At 34.0% G+C, this 22602-nt stretch overlaps 1 protein-coding gene across 3 annotated transcripts in view; it reads left to right on the forward strand.

Annotated features, from left to right (window-relative positions):
- The window catches only part of LOC140143424 (atrial natriuretic peptide receptor 2-like), a 494558-nt gene that overhangs the window by 341519 nt on the left and 130437 nt on the right, over window positions 1-22602 (forward strand). For all 3 annotated transcript variants that reach the window (XM_072165300.1, XM_072165359.1, XM_072165403.1), the window contains exon 4: window positions 13493-13610. In XM_072165300.1, the coding sequence (XP_072021401.1) occupies window positions 13493-13610 (118 nt within the window). The remainder of the gene's footprint in view (window positions 1-13492; window positions 13611-22602) is intronic.

Genomic DNA, 22602 nt, shown 5'->3' on the forward strand with positions numbered 1-22602 from the left:
ACTAACTAACTAACTAACTAACTAGCTAACTAGCTAACTAACTAACTTACTAACTAACTAACTAACTACTACTACTACTATTACTACTATTATTACTACTACTACTACTACTACTACTACTACTACTACTACTACTACTACTACTACTACTACTTCTACTACTACTACTACTACTTCTAATAATAATAATAATAATAATAATAATAATAATAATAATAATAATAATAATAATAATAATAATAATAATAATAATAAGTGTACCCAGATTGTTGAAAAACTACTTTACTACATATTGGAAACAATGCACATTTGTTTACATTATGAGCAGTAGCCGTAATCCCTCAAAAGTCTGCGGCATAATTACCATTCTTCTAAATATTTTATGGCATCATTGAGTTGCTACATAATTTACTGTAAAACAAACTAGTTACAGGTAAATACAGCTTCAAGTACTAAGGTTTAAAATGACAATCACGAGTGTGAAACTGAAGCACGTCTGTATACAAATAATGATCAGGGATTTGCTCTTATCAAGTGTTACGTTTCCCACAGGGGAAACGTAAAGAGCTCTCTTACACCAAGTTCAAGCAACCCAATATAAGTCATCAATATACTTTGGTTTGTTTTCTACCCAATTCTGGTATATCTTACTCTTCGAGATCTATTCGCTTTTTTTTTAAATTATTAATACCGCAGCAGTATGACTTAAGTACACAACCAGAATTTAGAATTGAATAATAAAGCTGGTTAGCAACTGAGACAAAATGAAAAAAAGTGATTTAAGATATCCCTTTTTTGCATAAATTGGTTAGTCGTTACGCTATTGAATTTATGTCGGTTAAAACGCTAAATGTTAACTCAATTGCCATGAGCGACGTTAAGATATAACCATACATGGAAACGTGCCTATCGGAACGAACATCCTATATAACCATTGAGGCAGTAGTACACAAGCTCTCGATCTTGAATAGCGGCAATAATAAAATGAATGAGGGAAACACTATATAAAAGTCAAGTAACGTCTGGTGTTCTATGTATTCTATTTACAACGTCATTCATCAAACTCATTTAATGGTTTATACACCTAAAGGCGTTACTGTTTGCAAAGTCGTAAATGTGGGGTTCTGGCCTTAATTTCAAAGGACAATCTCAAACCCCAATAATGGACAAATTGATACCAGTTTGAATTTACATTCTGCTTACCCTTAAATTATAGCATGGATATTTTAAATTCTATTTAAAAATAGAAGAACACATTTCTGACATGCCTTCAGTAGAAGTACATAAAGGAATAACATGTAATTAGACAAAGGTCATGCAGACGACAGGTGAAAAATATTCAACACAAACATCAAATTTTAATTTTATGTTGCAATTTACCATATGAGAGCTACAGATACAAGTCATTCAAATACATCGGTACACATTTTATAGCGATTCTTAAAGTATAAAGTAAGTCTGTATTGGTACGACTTTTTTAAAACATTTGGCCAAGCGAGAGACTTACTAAGGTATCCGAGTCTGTTTGAGCACCCAGCGGACATATTGTATTCGCAAAACCGAGTAATCTTAGTCAAGACAATGATTGTTACTTAATGTATTTCTTGCGTTAAAGGTTCAAGGTTGAATGAGAGTAACTTTAAATTAACAAGGAGGTAATTGTATCAATCCCTAGATACATTGTAATCAAAGAATGTATTTTACGCAAGACTACGCATTTGATCATTGTGATTGAGTCAAAATGTGACTTATCCAACCCAAAGTAACCCTTACAGCACCGAAAACTAAAAGTAAGATATTTTACCAAATAAGGTACTGCTTGCTGTCTAGATACATTTGAAAACTACTTCCTAGTTATATTTAGTTACCCATGTCAAATAGTCACGAAAAGCAAAGAAACTAATGAGATTTACTTGAAAAGTGGGCGTATATGCAAACCATGATAGATACGGCCACTCAATCAAACACACGAACATGTGTTACTTTATGTATGAGCATAAAACCAATTTTCAACTCAGTGAAGTATTCATAATGTCTATCGTGGGGATGAATTTAATGTTGATTGCTTCATCAAACATGGTACCATCAAAACACAATGTTTGATCTTTTAAAAGTGCAAACGTGCTTGTTGCAGGACTAACATATGAAAGGTTTTCTACTTAATTTTTTCAAAATTGGAAGACATTGTACAGACAATGGCCAACTCATGTGTAAATGTTGGTAACCACTGGCTATTAATACTACTTAATATATATTAAATTTATATTAAATAGTAAACCTGTCGCGTGCGGATATGTTATTCAATCGATATTATGTATGTAATTTTGAAAATAAATGTTATTATCACATAGTTAGATACACTTTTAGAGCCTTTCACAAAAACATATTGTTTCTTGTCGAAAATTGAATACTTTCTTCATTGTCAAGAGTTTTACAATTCACTCTTTACCCTTAATGGAATTCGGAGAAATTGGGCTGTATTAATCAATTAATGCTTCTTTCACATTTTCGTGTTTGTAGCCTAAGAACACACTAACTGTAAAATGCTTTTAACTGGTCTATACGATTGAATCATATAAGCTGTACAATATCAACCACAGCTAACGCAAGTACAAGAAACGTACCTGTCAATATATATTATTTCTTATAACGAATCGTATTAGATCCCCCGAAAGGCACTTTATCAGACAAAAAGTGACGCCGAAAGGAATTCTGGCAGACTATAAGGAAGGTTGAAAGTCATTATATGGTTGACAAAAGAATCAACTTCATTCCATTTCCATTTTCATATATAGACTTCTGCATGAACTTGAAAGCCTTTGTTTATTAATCACACGTTTTATGATTTCTTCTAAAATATATTCAATAAACTTGTTAGCACATTTCAAAATGCATGTTCATTCAAAAACAATAGTGAAGACAGGTTTCAGTTTTCATATCCTCATTAACCTTTCAACAACACTCACTCGCAAAAGGAAACTTTTCATGGACTGTCTTGTTCAAACAGAAGTCGGCGTTAATAGCTTATTTTTCCCAGTGCAGTTTAAATTAATGTGATTCGTCCAAATGACACCTTCAATCAGGATATTTGAGTAATTCGTACATAACAATTACAAATAACGCAAGGAAACATATATATTGGATAAAGCACAATGTCATATTTCAACCGCGGGTGATAAAAGTAGTCTATATTCCTGAAAAACAAAGGTATAGTGAGTGCATTCAGTCTAGACTAATATTAACTGATAGAAGTTAGTTAAGTTTCACAAAGCATTTTGTTTATTTCTTGTGTATTTTAGTTGGTACTATCTCACCTTGTAATTTTGCAGCGCAACGTTCTTGGAACTCATGGCTGTCACTTTATGAAATATGTCAGTAGCTTGACAAAAAAATTAAAGTAGGTTATTGGCATGTATATAATATATGTAACTATGCGCACTATAACACCCATATTTGTACCTTAAGATTAGCCTAAGATTATGGTTTGTGAAGAGTATTCTATGTATGTTATAATTTTTTACCAAAGAAGGTTAAATTCAAAACTGTTCATTGAATTATGTGACAGTGATACAGTGTATTCTCAACACTCTAAGGAATTGGTATCCTAAACTATTGGTTGGCTACCTCATCAAAAATATTGAGATCATAACCCAGTTCTACTGTTACATGATACGAAAGGAATATGTTAAAAATTAAATATTAGTAAAATAATAAAATAAAAAGTCGTACCTGCCTTTTATAATTAGCAGGTTATTGCGCTTAACAAAATAAAGCTAAAGTTGTCGTGTTTTTATCTTATTACTTAAATCCAAACTAAAATCAACAAAGGATAAAATCCCTCAAAACGCCAAGAGAATCCTTTACGTATAATATTGCGCTTTGAATTAGTTATTGAATTTTCAATTTTGTGCTAAAAGCCTGTAAACATCAGCCTTGATATTTTTGGTAAGCAATATCAAGTTTATTGCCATAAGTGTACATAGTTCTGCGCCAATTTGTTGTGATATTCCATACCGAAAATTCCACAACATATTCTGTTACTTTTCTACGAATTGAGTTTACACACGCAGGCAGGAATCTGCACGGCTATGAACCAAAATCCATACGCTGATGTAAACAATTAGATTAAGCTGAGATCGTTCGAAAGGCACTTAGATCTTTCTTTCTTTTATATAATGGTGCGTTGCACCTGCATCAATTTTTGTCGTTTTCTTACATTTGATATTATTATGCAGCACTCCATGAATACATCAGCATCAAAGCATAATTTACAAATCAAGCTGCAGCGAAGAGCGATCCAAAGAATTCAATCGTACTTTTCTACACAAGAAATGACGACCAATCTCAATAATCCGCTCGTCAATGACGATTGAACTATGTATTGTTTAATGATTATTAAGGGAGCGTGGTTTGATTGCTTGCTTCATTTTTATCTTCATTCTATGTCATCTTCACTTATTATTAAGCCAATTGCATCGACTACTCACATTTAAAGGGGCATTTCGTAATCCACTCCCTCATCCTCCACTTTTCTCAAAAGAAAAATGAGATTTTTATACCTCAGGAACGCTCTGGCTACATAATGTTTATGTACAAACAATTTCTTGCAGATTAATTAATTTAGCAAATATATATATCGTCAAATTTGAATTACATTCTGGTTAACCAGGACAAAATTACAACACAGTGGCCTATGGAGCAGTGTAGTACAAATAATCATGCATACCTCGCAAACGCAAAATCGGAATCAATTGAAATTTTGGAAATTGGCCTTTTTCGTGAATATCTACTGCAAAAGAGAATGCTATTATCACAAAATAGGAAGATTTCATGCAGAATTCTTTTTTTTTTTAATAGGTACGTTTTGTATAAAAGTGGTACTGTATAAACTATAAGCATATACCATGCCGGGAACAAAAAAGGAAGAGCGGTAGCCCCACAAAGCTACTTTCACTGAGATGTCTAATCCTACACTCGAAGGAGAATGTGTATTAATCTTGCTAGTATTGTTCTTGCTTGACCGTACGCACTTATTATGATTATTCCCAATAAAAGAGCGCATCTCCTTTTAAATCTTAGATTGTGGCCATTATACCTTTTAGCAAATTGCATCATCAGGACGTTGACAGATCGTCTTTACTTGAGATAGAATTGTTAGACAAAATGGAGCTTCATATTGTATACACACCCTAACATATTTGATAAGCAACATATCAAAATAATCATTTAATCAAATTTATTCAAATAAACGTCATGTTACTCTATTTTGGACCCAAGTAGGATATGTAATTTCACATTCAGTGTATTTGAGATATAGAACAGCTGGTTCCCATCAATAATAAGCGGTTTATACTTATTTGCATTTTATCGATCCCAGACTGAGTTTTCATCCTTATCAAAAACGGTATTCTTTTAAATATGTTGATATCCTGCTCCCTGATATGGTTATTAAAAATGCCAATTCTGACAGTTTCGGTTCATTTTATATTTTGTTCTCGTGTTTTATTAATAAAATGCTAATTCCAAACATATGTAAAATATCAATCCGGACTTCTTTATCAATTTTTAAATTGACCCAAATCTGGCTCAGATGATAACTTTAGGCTTAAAGTACTTAAAAAAAACTTTGGGAGCCCAAAGTTATCATCTAAGCCAGATTTGGTCTAAGTATATTCATTCCAAATATAAATTGGGAGGAAAATTTCTTCAATTGAGGATTTAATTTAATATTTAATTCATTATTAGGGGAAATAGAAAAACAAAAACCCTTTGCAATCAGTTAAAATGCAATTATAGCAATTTCACATTATCTTAATTGTATAATTCATATAACACCAATTACTTAATTGCTGTTATACTTGTGGATCAAAGAATTGTATATTCTATTATAATCTGATAATAATAGAAATTCACAATTTGACACTTTTGACGGCTAGAATGCAAATATTTCCACATCAGCTGCAATCGATGGGGTGTTCAATTATTCATTCTGTCATCCCGGGAATCATAAAAACAACACAGAACAAGAATTATTTGTCAAAGGACACTTTCCAAACGTGGCAATGAAAGCCCGCAATGCCGACATTTTGACAACAGCTTGTGTCAATAGTTTGAATCGTGTTGGCTGTGTGTTTTAAGATTTTTTTTGCATAATATCCTAATGAATAAAGTATCTATTACTTAGTTGAAATTAAATAGTCTACTGTCATATTATTAAATCAATGTGGTGGGTAGTTTTCCTGGTCACATTACACAAAACACTAATAAGCTGTATCTATTGATTTGACTCTCTACTTAACTATGTACTCAGCAAACACAAAACGTTTTCGACATCATTCGCAAAAGGTTATAAAAGGTTGGCAGAAAACGTTTAAATGTCGGGTTATATAAAGGGTACATAATGGTATAAAACGTTTTCATAACATTAAATAACATTTGTTGGTAATTTACTGCACAGCAAACACAAATGTTTTACAGTAAACATTTAAATGTCGGGTTATATAAAGGGTATAAAAACGTTTTAGTAACATTCCAAAAACATTTTTGAAAACTTGGTACAATCTTTAATAAACCGAAAAATATTTCAATCATCTTTTTGTACCCGGTTTTCACTCTGTCCACGACGGAGGTTCTGCCTACTTCAAAGATTGAAAAGGGGTACACGTACCATGCATGAATAACAAACATTCCTCAATGATAAGGTTATGCAATAAAAAATTTATTTAGGGAATGGGCTTTACCGGTGGGCTTATGGGCTATCTTGTCATTTTTGAGCATTATGCATATGCAATACATTATGCTGTGTGTTAAGATATTTTATTTTTACTCCACTTTGTAAATTGCCCATTTCTCTTGACGATATAGAGCAAATAGCTTTTGCTGAAGGGCTTCCCGTGTATTATTCCAACATCTCAGATCTGATGCTTTTAGTTTAATAAGAACATATTTTTCATCCGGGTCATCTTTTTATCAATATTTAACTATAAGATTCTGTCGCCACTAATAATACAAAGGTGACTACCCAATGGGACGCATCGTAAGGTGTTGTGTTACAACGTACAATCTAGTTTACTGATCGAAAGTCATCGCTTGCGACATGACTATCAATCATAATGTAATGCCAAGCGATTCGTTTGATAACAGAAAAGCCATAGTACTGGTCAGAAGATAACGCGATTTGAAGTTGTTTATTAAATGAAGCTGAACTTCTTTTGATTTATAAGACATATCAGGGAGGGACGAACATTTGCAGATGCCCCACCTACTCAGTTTTTAGCCTACATGTAATGTAACATTTAACATTAACAGCAAGTACAAACAAGAGAGCGGTCCACAAATGATTGATAGTCACTCAAAGTTGCATTCGATTTACACAGCAAATTTGCAGACCATGCCGTGCCCTTCCTTACTAAAACACCAAAGTGCGAATATTTCCAAACATCTAAATTAGCTAAAAATTAAGCACATGTTACAAAACTATATTTTCTAGAATTGCAGAGAGTACAAAAAATATTGGCCGGTTATCACACAGTGACGTGAACTAGGCATGCCCTATACCTCTAACATACACTGTTTGTAGAGGTCACACGTCAATGGTGAGAGCACTGTGTATTGTATATAGAATAAAGAACAGTAACTGCAGTATGACAGAAAGAAAGAAAGAAAGAAAGAAAGAAAGAAAGAAAGAAAGAAAGAAAGAAAGAAAAGAAAGAAAGAAAAAGAAAGAAAGAAAGAAAGAAAGAAAGAAAGAAAGAAAAAAGAAAGAAAGAAAGAAAGAAAGAAAGAAAGAAAGAAAGAAAGAAAGAAAGAAAGAAAGAAAGAAAGAAAGAAAGAAAGAAAGAAAGAAAGAAAGAAAGAAAGAAAGAAAGAAAGAAAGAAAGAAAGAAAGAAGTGAGTGTAGCTTGAAGTATGCCACTGTGGTTTAATATGACAATCACAACTCACAAGTACGCAACCGAATCACATGTTTTAACAAATAGTCATCGGGGATTTCTTTTCTCATCAAGAGTTTCCGATTGGGGACATTTAAGAGCTTACACCAAGTTCAAGAAACCCAATTTAGTTTGATTTGTGTCATACACAATTCAGGTATATCTTGCTCTTCGGGTTCGTTTGCCTTACTATTTATTAACCTACACCAGTACGACTGTTGCGCAACCATTGACCATTTTAAATCCATTGTATTTGTCTTCAACGGCACCGAATGCAGATTTTAAAATGAGCATAACTTTAACATCATTATCAAACACATTTTGAATATTCCGCTTTCCAAGCTACCTTATTATATAATTATTTTATTTGGGATACCAATTATCACATTACACTTACGTAATTGAATTAATTATGTACTTCCATTACAATACCGTTTCTGCGTTATACATGCTCATAACAGTTTCAAGGTCACATATATTATTATGAATATCTTGCATTTTGAATATCTTCTTCTTGACAATAAAATCTAGACAAACTAGGAATAAAGGAGACGCCCACAAATGTTTATACTTGTATTTTGAATACCTTCTTCTGTTCAGGACATCTAGACATGCTATATAGGCCTATGGATATAAGAAGACGCCTACAATACATCCTGTAGTCTGTAGTTCTCTTTGTTTGAGGAACACTTTAAGAACGTACCAGTGTCTGCAGGCTTATTAAAAATAAATAGAATTGAATATTGAAAAAAAAAACATTAATGAAAATAGGTTTTTTAAATGTTACATTATGGTATTATTGCAGATTCAGAACGACCTGTGAAGATATGTTTTATCAAATGAAAATATTTGATAATATTTTTACAATCAGGATACATCCTATTTCACGTTCAATTGGAAGAACAAAATAGTTAAGCAATTAAGAAGAAATTAACAAAAGCATTTTGAGAAAGTGATCTAATATTTGCTTTTCCTATAAACCGGTCAGTCTTTTTGATATTGAAGTTATGTAGGTCAAAGCGCTTATTTTATTACAGAGCACAAATTAATGTTAACTCACTTGCCATGAGCGATATTAAAATATAACGATACATAGAAACGTGCATATCGGAACGAACGTCCTATATAATCATTGAGGCAGTAGTACACGGGCACTCCTCTTGAATAGAGGCAATAATAAAAGGAGGGAACCACTAAATAAAAGTCAAGTAATGTCCGGTGTTCTACCAACAACGTCATTCATCAACTCAATTTAATGGTTTATACAGCTAAAGGTTTTACTGTTTGCAAAGTCGTAAAAATGGAGTTCTGACCCAAATTTCAAAGGGCTATGATACAACCAACTGGACTAGTTGGTACCCGGTTGAATATATTCTACTTTTCTGAAATTATAGCGTGGACATTTTGTGTCTTCAGTAGTCATGGTAGTCGTGCTTAAACGAATAACCTTTCATCAGACAAGGTCATGTAGACGGCAGATGAAAACATTTTCAAAACAAGAATCACATTTTGATTTTATGTTGTTATTTCTCAATTGAGAGTTTCATTTAACTTGCCAGTCATTCAAAGACCCCAGCAAACAAAAAACGTTTTTAAAACGTTTTAAACAGGTTATATTTTGGGTTTTTGGTTTTGGTAAAAATGTTTTAATAACATTAAATGTCGGGATATATAAAGGTCATGAAAACGTTTTAAAACGTTTTGTATGAAAACACAGTACAAAAACTTGTTTTTTAATGTTTTCAAAATGTTATTGAAAAATATTTACTGCAAACATTTTTGCCAAATATTTTGTCAACACTTAAACAACGTTATGTTAGAATGTTTGCAGTAAGTTATCAAAAATGTTTTTGAATGTTATGAAAACGTTTTATATCCTTTATATACCCTTTATATAACCCGACATTCAAACGTTTTCTGACAACCTTTTATAACCTTTTGCTGGGACGTGATTCTCAACGTTGTGACGATTGTTTTTAAGCGGGCAACTATCTGGGTCTCCCGTCTGCTTAGTGCCCAGCGGTCATTATTGTCTTCTCAAAACCGAGTAATCGTAGACAACAATGATTGTTACTTAATGCACTTCTTACGTTAATGCTTTGATGAATGCTCTCGATGTACTTTGAGATCGAGGTTGAATGATCTTAGAGTTGCTTTAAAAGAGCAACAAGAGAGTAATCAAGGTAATTTGTTCCAATCCCGAGATGCATTGTGATAAAAAAAATTTAAACTTTCGTCAGGCCATTGCCAGACATTGTTCATTCTTAGATCCACTGAACGTTCTTAGTTCATACCTATGCAGATTTAAACATTAACATAACTGTAACTTCATGTCAAAGGCAAACGGTAGGTGCGGTAAAAATGTAAAAGAAATAACACTTGGTCTCCTTCAAGAACAAACAGAGATATCCTCTAAGCTGCTACCTTACCTACACTAAAATCATATGGGAATACGCATCGCTATCGATACATTGGCAAATTCAGAATGACTACATACTTTATCAATGAAAGTATCTTACAGTGTGTTTTCAATCTATTTGACGTTTAAGTGAAATATTAAACAATAAGCAACAAAGACGAGAACAAGAAAGTGATCTAGGATAGATCTTTCCTTTCCTTATAAACCGGTCAGTCTTTTCGTTATTGAAGTTATGTAGGTTAAAACGCTTATTGTATTATAGAGCACAACGTAATGTTAACTCAATTGCCATAAGCGACATTAAGATATATATAACCATACATAGAAACGTGCGTATCGGAACGAACGTCCTATATAACGATTGAGGCAGTAGTACACGAGCACTCCATCTTGAATAGAGGCAATAATCAAGAGGCATGTTACGTCTGGTGTTCTATGTGTTCTATTTACAACGTCATTCATCAAACTCAATTTAATGCTTTATACAGCTAAAGGCTTATTGTTTGCAAAGTCGTAAAAATGGAGTTCTGACCCAAATTTCAAAGGGCTACCTCATGAAGCGATGATCTAGTTGGTACCCGTTCGAATTTGCATTCTGTTTACGGTTTTCCATTAAAATATAGCATGGAAATTTTAAAATTAAATTTAAAACAGAGTAGCACGTTTCTGACATGCCTTCAGAAGTCGTGCTTAAAGGAATAACCTTTCATAAGACAAGGTCATGCAGACGACATGTGAAAAAACAAAGTCACATTTTAATTTTATGTTGTAATTTCATGTTATAATTTCTTACTCGAGAGTTACATTAAGCTATCAGTCATTCAGATACGCCGGTATATCCCTTTTATAACGATTCTTAGAGTACCTAAATGTTTAAGATTTCCAAGCGAGCGACTTATCTAGGTCTCTCCCTATGTTTAGCACCCAGCGGACATATTGTATTCGCAAAACCGAGTAATCGTAGTCAATACAATGATTGTTACTTAATGCATTTCTTGCGTTAAAACCTGAATGCTCTCGATATATTTTTGGATCGAGGTTGAATAATCTTAGAGTAACTTGAAAATAATAAGAAGGAGTATCAATCCCGATCATCCATTAGAAGGAAAAGGTATTTTCACGAGGCCACGAAAGCTTTCACTGTATACAGTAAGCCAAAATATTAAGGTACCAGTTCCGTTTACCCCCTGTATATCCTTAACAGAGACAAATATGTCATAATTGGCTGCATCTTTTAGCTCGTTTGTTAGACCTCATTTGTTGAAATTGTTCAAGAAATAAAGACACGACGATCTAAAATCCCAAGGAAGGTGCCAATTTAAAAGTTGTAGTTTGCTCCATTGCATGCGCTATTGATTTGTACACAAACCGTTCACGAACAAGGGAACTAGCGTCGCGCTTCCATTGATTAGCACGTTAAAACTAGCGTCGCGCTTCCATTGATTAGCACGTTAAAACTAGCGTCGCGCTTCCATTGATTAGCACGTTAAAACTACCGTCGCGCTTCCATTGATTAGCACGTTAAAACTAGCGCCGTGCTTCCATTGATTAGCACGTTAAAACTAGCGTCATGCTTTCATTGATTAGAACACACAAGTGCAACTTTTGATTTCGTCTCTTCGGTAGGTTTTAGATCTGCGTTTCTTTAATTCTCAACCAATTTCAACAAATAAGGTCTTGAATTAGAGCTAAAGAGTTCAGGTATTAGCTGCTTGTTTAAATTTTGACATATTTGTCTTTATTTAGGATATACAGGGGTGAACATAACCGGTACCTTAATTTTTTGGCTTACTGTATATTGGCAAAAGATATCAATCCAAATGCACAATCATAAATATGGCTCAGGTTTGAGAGCATAATGTGACAAACGCTTTACCCAAAGCAATCTTTGCAGTGCCAAAAATAAAATACTTTTGCCAAATAATTGCTGTAGTTATTGATATATAGAATTCTGCTTTTCATTGGGTATGTCAAATTGTCGTGAAAAGTCATAAAACTAGTTTAGTGAATTCTAAACTGAGAAGTGGGCGTATAATGCCAACTATGTCAGAAATATGCGGCCACTCAACCTAACACACGAACATGAGTTACTTCATGTATGAGCATAAAACTAATTCTTAACTCAGTGAAGTATTCATAATGCTTATCGTGTGGATGAATTTAATGTTGATTGCTTCATCAAACATGGTACCATAAAAGCACAAAGTTTGATCTTGTAAAAGTGCGAACGTGCTTGTTGCAGGACTAACACATGCAGGATGTGTTACTTCAGTTTTTCAAAATAGCAAGACATTGTAAAGACAAGGTCAACTTGTGTATAAATGTTGGGAACCATTTAATACTTATTCAAATCAGTGAACTTGTCGGTCGGATACTCTATCCAATCGTCATATGTATTTTTGAAAGTAGATATTATGTCATACAGTTATGTTGTGGTCTTTCTCTAAAATGTCATTTATAATTGAATACTCTCTTCATTGTTCAGATTTCTTACCAGCCACTCTTTATCCATAATGGGATTTAAAGAAATTGGTCTGTCTTAATCAATAAATGATGCATCCAACATTTCCTATTCGTAGCCTCAAAATACAAAATGCTTTTACCTGTTCTACTCGATAGTAGATAACCATAATAACTGTAAAATATCAACCATTGCTAACGTGAGTATAAGGAACGGTACCTGTCAATATAAATTCGTTCCTTATAACGAACCTTCACATATAGTTCCCCGAAAGGCACTTTAACAGACAAAAAGTGACGCCGAAAGGAATTCTGGCAGACTATAAGGAAGTTGAGGTTGAAGGTTATTATATAGTTGACAGAAGAATCAACTTCATTTCATTTTCACATGTAGACTTCTCTATAAACTTCAATGCCTTTGTATATACAATCAATCACGTGTTTTATAATGTATTCAAAAATATCTCCAAGGAGGCGTTGCCTTAATGATGTTTTAGACTTGCAAGACTACGTCAAGCTTCAAAATTAAATAGCGCCACCAAGTGACCGCTAAGAAGATTAGGTAAAAGAATAATTGTACAAGTACTATATAAAATAATTGTATGTGTTCTTTTTTTTCTTATTCTTATATACTTTAGCAAAATCAATTCATTTAATTTTTTATTTTATTTTATATTTATAGATCGGGTGCTGAGGCCAAAGCCTGGTGTACAAATACAAAATGTCCTCCGCCTTCGGCTGCCAAAAAGACGAACTGCTGTTATCATCACGTCAATCTACATTCCTGCCCACAAGAAGCGGTAAGAATTTATTTTGTTACTATTCTATTGTTTTCCTTTGTCTTATGAACAAAGTGCTTAACTTAACTTAACTAATTGACGGGTAATTAGCCAGCCCATATATTTTATGATACCCTGTTTAAAACAATGACACCCCACATAGTGGGTGAGCCCGACCCCCTCAAATGGAGGTGGTACCACTTGAGGAATAGGAGGGGGAAAGCTGCGCTGCTACCAGAGATAGTTGATATCGGGTGCATAATAATGCATGATAGGAATTGAGTACCTTTTGTTAGAGAAAGGTCATAAAAGTTTACACAGGGTTAAATTTCAACTTGTTTAAACTGTATTGAGAACCATACCAAAAGATTCAGAAAATGTACAGGTTTACCTACATGTATTTAGAATATACCATTCTTGAATTATTTGGCTCTATAGGGGACACAAATATAAAATGTGCGTTTTGATATAACAAATAAAGATAGGATTGCATATTCTTAGATGTTTCGATACCTAGGTAATGCATCAAAATAGGTCAAGTCAATAGGTCTCAATAAGACTTCAATGGAAGTCATTAGCATCATGAGCATATAAATGGGCTCACACATCTACGTGTATAACAATAATCAAGAGATGAGTGCCAAGGATGGTTCCCTGCGGAACACCATAGCGAATGACTTCTGATCCAACATGCAGGCAATACAGGACGAATAACTTATTCAGTCTGCCTGAATGATTATAGACATTTTGGACAAGCGCTGCTTATAGATTTCATGTTTAATCGTTACCGTTTATATCAGTGTTACGTTTTCCAGAACATTGCCCCGCTTGTCTTCTTAAAAGTATGTCATCGACCACGTTTACTCGTAAAAGCTTTTATCAGATGCCCCAAGTTGTTATTGCCAAATTATATTTTTAGCTTAAAATCGAAGATGTTTATTATTGTGCGAATTGATATATTTAATATCATTATTATTTGTTGAAACGATTTCTCTCCCGTGTCAATTCGTATGCGTATCTTTACACTAAACCCCGAGCATTGATAGCAACATTCTTATAACACAAATTTGCAATGACAAACTCATAAGCAAATGCCTAGATTGTTTCACCTCATTTCAAAGACAACAAATGATATTTAAATCGTAACTTACATTTTGGGCAAACTTTGGTTTTATCAGATGCCCCAAGTTGTTATTGCCAAATTATATTTTTAGCTTAAAATCGAAGATGTTTATTATTGTGCGAATTGATATATTTAATATCATTATTATTTGTTGAAACGATTTCTCTCCCGTGTCAATTCGTATGCGTATCTTTACACTAAACCCCGAGCATTGATAGCAACATTCTTATAACACAAATCTGCAATGACAAACTCATAAGCAAATGCCTAGATTGTTTCACCTCATTTCAAAGACAACAAATGATATTTAAATCGTAACTTACATTTTGGGCAAACTTTGGTTTTATCAGATGCCCCAAGTTGTTATTGCCAAATTATATTTTTAGCTTAAAATCGAAGATGTTTATTATTGTGCGAATTGATATATTTAATATCATTATTATTTGTTGAAACGATTTCTCTCCCGTGTCAATTCGTATGCGTATCTTTACACTAAACCCCGAGCATTGATAGCAACATTCTTATAACACAAATCTGCAATGACAAACTCATAAGCAAATGCCTAGATTGTTTCACCTCATTTCAAAGACAACAAATGATATTTAAGTCGTAACTTACATTTTGGGCAAACTTTGGTTATTAAAAAAGTATAGGTAAATGCATACGTTTTCTATTTTTTTACCAGTCTTAAAAGCAATTAAATATAATTTTAATATAAATAATCGAAAGCAAGTAAGTAACAAAATAAATAAGTTTTTAAAAAAGCTTTCCCTGCAAAATGAAAAATGTGACTTTCTTGTACCAATTATAAGCTCATATGGAGATATCCATCAAATCTGCAAGTCAAATGCTTGTTTCAAAACAGAATACCGGAACAGGTTAAGAGGATTTGGATTCATAAACTGGGTATAGACGTTAGTTAAAGAAAGGTCAGAGTTAGGTTCTTCGTTGACTAAAAATTCAAGGGGTTATGAATGGAGTCTTCAATATTCACTTATGCACTTTCTTGTTCTGCAAAAAATGTGCAGAATTAGATCTAGAAACAGAGTTCATTGAAATTAACTCAATATTTGCAATGTTATATACGAACCACAAATGCTGTTAACAAGATACTGCAGCAGTGTATTAGCAGTGAATGTTATGTGCATCCATGCAAATGTGATATGACTTTAATCCACAAAAAATCTTACGACATAACAGGCTCAACTTTCTAGTTGAACGTTGAATTGTATATATTTACAATGTGTTGCGCCAATCCTAACACTACCAGACCATAAAGCACGTGCATTCCAAATGATTCTATTTATCCTCTGAAACTATATATACGCACAAAACCGTTGGCCGGACAACGGTCACACGCATGGCTTACTATCCCCGGTCTGGTGGTTGGCACCCGAGGGGTCGGTGGTTCAAAACTGCAGCGGAGAAAACCTTTTTTCTCTTCATCTTTAGTCTTCCTTCCTCCCTTCTTTCCTTCCTTTCTTTCTTCGTTCCCTTCATCCTTGTTGCCTTCCCCTTAGGTAAGAAACAGAAGGCGCGTTAGGATAATTCGTCTCTTGTGTTGTGATCAGCCGGCGCTGTCCAATGAAACTGTAACGGATAATATGGACTGATGGACCGTATACATATTATCCGTTCACCCCACGTATATTCAAACACTTATGTAATACCATGAATACTGATTAGAGGTTAATAACTGCGCATCGGTTATTTGGAGGGCATTGTGAAAAATCTAAACATTTTGCCTTTGGAACCGAGGAATATCCCGATGGGCGCAGCCCCGAGGGATATTCCGAGGTCCAAAGCAAAATGTTTAGATTTTTCACAATGCCCGACTTGATTGCAGCAGGTTTATATCACCACTGGAAACTCAAGTTGTCTAACCTTTTCGAGAAAATGAACAGAAAATTCAATTTCTTAGTGACTACTCCAACGCATATCAGGGACATAATTATAAAGGAATGGGGTTATCAGATACAATTTGGATTAAATAAAACATTTCTTTTCAAAGTATGTTATGAAATGAATGTAAAGAGAAGTGATATATATGTTATTACATTCGTCGTCAATGACATTTCAAAAATGTATGTAATATATACTCCGTGTAAAGACTACCGCTCCAAAAATTGAATTTCAATGATCAAACTTTAATGGAATATAAATTGTAGATATAATTCGCACAAGGAATAAGATTATCTTCCCCTTGCCTCTAAGTTGATTAGGTTGTATCGGCAACAAAAAACAATTTTGATGCATTATTTGTTAATGTTAACCCGCTGCGTGAAAACTGAAGCTAAATTGATTTAAAAAAAAGAAGAAGAAATGTGCCTGTCTATAATAGGAACTATCCAACAATATACGAAAGTAGGCTTATGAATTTCAAAAACAATACACTTAAGCCAAGTGAGGTATTCTCAAATTGGTACATATAATACTTAGCTAATGTCGGCTTCTGTATGATACATTAAGGTTACACAAAGAGACGTATAAAAAACGTATAAAAGACGTATAAAGTTGTTCTCTAAAACAGAGTTTTCTCAGTAATCAAATATTGCAGCGAGTGAAATGTTGGTGCATTGGATGTAGCTTAACATTTTTGTGTGTGTTATATACAAATTATTAGAATAAATTTGAAAATCCTTCGTTTAAAGCATTTTTACCCACCATGTTCACAAGATCAAAAACACGTTCCATGAGGTTTTTTTCAAATGTGCGCTCCGTATAAATCCACACCGAGCGATTGTTTTCTTCTTTTTCGTATTGTATTACAAATCGATCAAAGAAATAATGTTGCCATGGGGAAGAACCAAATACAGTACCGATTAAATTTTAAAAGCCCGTTTTTGGGGAAAATTTTGGAGAATTTGCTTGAGAAAAAGCTGGTTTGTGAAATTATCGATACCTTGATTACGATACGTTAATTTAGACATCTGAATACCTACATTATTTCTCAACATTGCCAATTGCTATTCCATTTGATTTTCACTCCAAATTGAAGCTAGTTTTGCAAAAAACGAGGTTTTCCTCCATCATTTCGTTCAAAATTTCAGCGCCGACATGCGTGTTTATTCTAAGAGCCATAATGCGGACGCGATTGTAATCATGTAATTGCATCCAATTATAGTTATATCATCCTCTTTGAGAACAGTCAATTGCGTAAGCTGATCTATGGCCGAGTGGATAGAGCGTTGGACTGGGAATCTAATATGAACTATTTTTGTGGGTTCGAGTCTCCGTGTGGCTGAATTTTCTTTTTTTTCTCTCTTTTCTCAATTTTTTTTACTTCCTTTCTTTCCTCTTTTCTTTCTCCCTTTCTTTTTTCATTTCTTTTTTTTTTCATTTCTTTCTTTCTTTCTTTCTTTTTCGTTCATTTTCTTTTCTCTCTTTCTTTCTCTTTTCACTATTTCTTTATTCTTTCTTGCTCCTTTCTTTTTAGTTTTATTTGATTGATTCGCTGAGTGCAGGGAATCGTGATTGATTGTTTTTCAATTTATATAATTCAGAAATTTGTAGGCCTGCTAAGTCTGTCTTGTTGATTTTCATCCCAAATTCGATTTACAAATAATTGCTTTTTGATATTGTTGTTGTTGCCTACCCTTACATTGTAATCAGGGGAATAGCAGCATTGATTTCATCAAAGATATCAAGGCTATAAATTCAAAATCAACACATTTTCCAGGGCGTAGCTTGACGAAGTGCCCCCAATCAATTTTAAAATTTATAAAATCCTTATGAAAAACTCTCGGCTAACCTTAATGAGATCTTTCGAATTCGTTACATTCCTTGACACAAGTTCCAACTATCGCAATATTTACATCGCACGTTATACTCGTGCGATACACTCTTTTCATGTGCATTCACCTGTATAGGAAGGACCTTGTGCACAGAAAATAGGGAAAGAGTTTAACATAACAAAGGAACAAGCTCCGAGATCCAGCGTGAAAATCGTGGAGCGTGAAATTTTCTTATTTACATAACAACGCCTAAAAATTTTAGAGCCAACGCCCTGCATATCAATTTAGTTGAGAGCGGAATTCTCATGGCACATAACTACGCTAGGTGTCCAACAGTAATATACCTATATAACTAATAGGAAGTAATAGCAGAAGATATCCGATCTGGTATTGGAGCTTTATTAAATTGTTGTGACAAAACATCGCAGTTGATTAGGAGTATTACCTTCTAGAAACAGATGTTAGAAATATGGTCTGTGTCTGAGAGGGCAATTATTGTTGATAGCTAGGCCGCCTGGGTATTTACGAGATGTATTGGCTGCTTATGTTTCTGACGCGCTTATTACTCTATGAGATATCTACACGGTGAATGTTAATCTAGAGTGAGTCGGATTCGAGTTGATTTGCGTTATGAGATCTCGTGGTGTCAATTCTTCATTACGAAGTTCTTTCACCTTATTATGAAAAGTACTTTGGGTTCCAAACTCATAGTACCACCGGCTCACATTTCTGGATTAAACATGAGGTCCATTTTGGACAATATTGTAGGGTTACTTTTAAAAAAAAGCCATCGAAAATGAAACCATTTCAGCTCACCCCAGTCTATTTTGGATGGTTTTGAATAAATCAAGTTCGTTTTAACATACTATAACTTAAAAGTGACGCTGGTTTTACACGCATTCTCTATCTGTACAAAATGCCAGGATTGTCCGACCCTTTACTGCGAAGCTCCCGGCAATTTTAGATCGAGTTGAATTTTAAAACAGTATGAGAGGCACCGATGATTCATGCAGAATCAGTAGCATATCCTATGAATTAAGACCATGAACATGATGAACTTAAAACCTTCCTGAGCAGTTGGATGCATATTGAATAACCTGGTCTCCTAAATATGTTATCAGCCCGGTTATCAGTATACCGGGCGCCTACATCTGTGCCTGTAGCCAGGATTTATTGGAATGGTTTTGTTTTTGGTTGGTACTGAAGAAAAAGTGGCCTTTTTTGGAACAAATCGATATGCAAATTGACTTTAACCCTATAATTTCAAGTAGACTTCCCGGTTTCTGTTTGAACAACTTTCTAGAGTAAGCGGATTTCATACATCACAAATTCGTTTATCACAAACGCATATCAGCACCACCCTACATACACCTACCCAACCGCCTCCAACTACTGGTGTGGGGGTGGGCACGTCACGTGTTTGCAAAGCTTACGAGAACGAAATACGACTAAGCTCAACTAACCTGAAAACACAATATAATCCGTGTAAAGCAATTTCCAACGCGATGCCACAACTCACAAGATGCACTTGTTTTATAAGGACATCTCAATATAGAACTACGATTATGATATCTCTCCACTTCACCTGCCTCATGAACATGGTCAATGGAAACACCACCTGTGTGTATATGATCTTGTATTTGTTTTATGAAGCGGGGGATTATTCAATCTTACATCAATATCAATGAGGGAAGCTTAAATTACATTACATGACCTCTATTTCGAGGCGCTTTTAAATGGCTACGTACAAATAATATGTTCTTCATCTCTGCCAATGACCTCTACAACCTTCCGAGTGGTACATGAAAACCACTTGGGGTAACGGAGTTCCAGGTCAAACGGAAAGATTCCCTTTCGGGAGGAAGTAAAGGTGTAATACGTGGGGAAATAAACCGGCTATAAGCATAAGTCGATATCGTTTTGTTTCCGCAGGGATAACTAAAAACTTGACAACGATTGACTCTTGCCGTCGACAGCCAACACATTTTTTACTTTTTATACATACCCTTTATTATATTCGTGGATGGTGTAATAGCTTCTGAGCATTCAAAAACACATTTTAGTGCTAAATATTTAAATATGGGTGTCATGCATCGAACGATCATTCCTGATTAAAGGGAGTCTCCGGCAATCACAAAATTATGTCTTATATGTAAGAAAAATAATTATCAAGCACATGGTTTTATTCAAAACAAACTCGTAGTGACCATAGAAACGAATAAAAATATTCGTCTCTCAACACGCGATGTTCGAAATTCCCGGGCGCCGAAATTGTCGAGTGCAATGACGTCCCAGTAATACAACGAAGGCTGACGACAATTGAGCAAAATAATCATTACGTCATTGCACTTAAACAATTTCGGCGCGGGAATTTTGAATATCGCGTGTTGAGAGCCGACTGTTTTTATTCGTTTTCATGGGCAATATGAGTTTGTTTTAAATAAAACCATACGATTCGTGCTTGATAATTATTTTTCTAACATAGGCATAATGTTATGATTGCCGGAGACTCCCTTTAACCAATGTAGCACAATAATAGTCGATTAAACTTGTCAGTTTTCACTCTGTCAGAGATTACAAGAATCTTAACCCATGTGTGGCAAATCACGGTTGGGGACGGACTGCGGTCATATAATACCTGTTCAACAGATGACAGGGAGTCATCTAAGTATATTTCTGAAAATGACGAATATACAATGCAAGAATTATGATAACAGCTAATATTCGTTATGTATACTGCACCCAGAAAGTATCCTTACACTTGGAAAAAAATTCCAAATTTTAAAACTAAACCATATTTGGGCAAATTATTTTTTGATAGACGCGTTATCTAATCCTGCACATTATGACACCCCATTGAATCCAATGTGACCTCCAGAAGTACAGTTAAAGCATTTTATTAGTCCAGTTAAAAAAAATTCACAACTTTTCTCTTTATTTTTCTGTTCTGTTCTTTTGTTTTTTTTCTTTTATTTCTTTCGTTTAAGTTCTTTTGATCCCATCAATATCTTGTGTGCGTGGCCACCGTAATGGCTTTACATTGTCGTCGCATGCTCCCGATCAGACGTGTATAGGGCAGTTTGTCACTTTTAAAACTAGACCTTCGTCTAATCAAAATACTTGTAACTTTACTTCTGGAGGTCACATTGTAAATTTACCTAAATATGGTTTAGTTTTAAAATAATGATTTTTTCCAATTGTAAAAAAGCGCGCAGTAAGGAAACTATCTGAGCGCAGTATAGTTTAAAAAACATGAACATTAAAAAAAATATACAGAATAAATTGAGTAATTTATGGAAGATTATTTTATTCGAAATTGTAATATTTAGATTTTAAAGTGACATATCTTTTCCATGTTTGAATAATAAGACGTAATGCGAGTTCTATTCATGCATATGGTAACTAAATTATAGATGAATTCTCATTATGTTTTGCGTTCTCAATATATCTGATACAGTTGTAAAATTGAATTCACTTGTCAAACCCATATATTAAAAACATCATACACATGAGACAAGTACCATTAAATCACAATATTTAGACAAATGTAAGGAATATTTTCATTAAGTTCCCTAAATTCCCAATGCTATTTAAAGCATACAACCATTTCCTGAAAATACGCGACGGTACTTATTAATTCATAACATAAAATGTTTTTAACGAAAAAGATTATATTTGAACTTGAGATTTGTTTTAGTGCACGAGGATAGAATTTCACAGTGTAACCTGTTACGGTGTCAGATTTAGGCATACCAATGACTTTCGTTACACACTGATTGTGGAAAAAGATCAATATTTAAAAAGTGAGTCGAATAATATCAGTCAAAGTGTTACATAAAGCTTGTTAAGAGGTTTTTTGGCAATTTTATAGTCCAGTTACGACAGTTAGCATGTATTGTATTCGTCAGTGGGTTTATTGATCATCGCTAGCAAATGAGCTAAGAACTTGAATAACATCCGGACTCTTGCATCTTGCAGTAAGCTATAAGCTTCTGATTTATCAAGTTAATGTCAATAAGACACTCTTTGAAAAAGGTGTCCTGCGGCCAAGTAGCACTACCATGTGATTGTTCTTTACTATGTTCCTGTGGTCGTGTTTTCGAATCTTTTTGACAAGATAAAGAAAAAAAAATTTCAAACTTAAGCTGTCGTCTGT

This window comes from Amphiura filiformis, chromosome 1 (assembly GCF_039555335.1).
Source record: "Amphiura filiformis chromosome 1, Afil_fr2py, whole genome shotgun sequence".
Taxonomy (NCBI): domain Eukaryota; kingdom Metazoa; phylum Echinodermata; class Ophiuroidea; order Amphilepidida; family Amphiuridae; genus Amphiura; species Amphiura filiformis.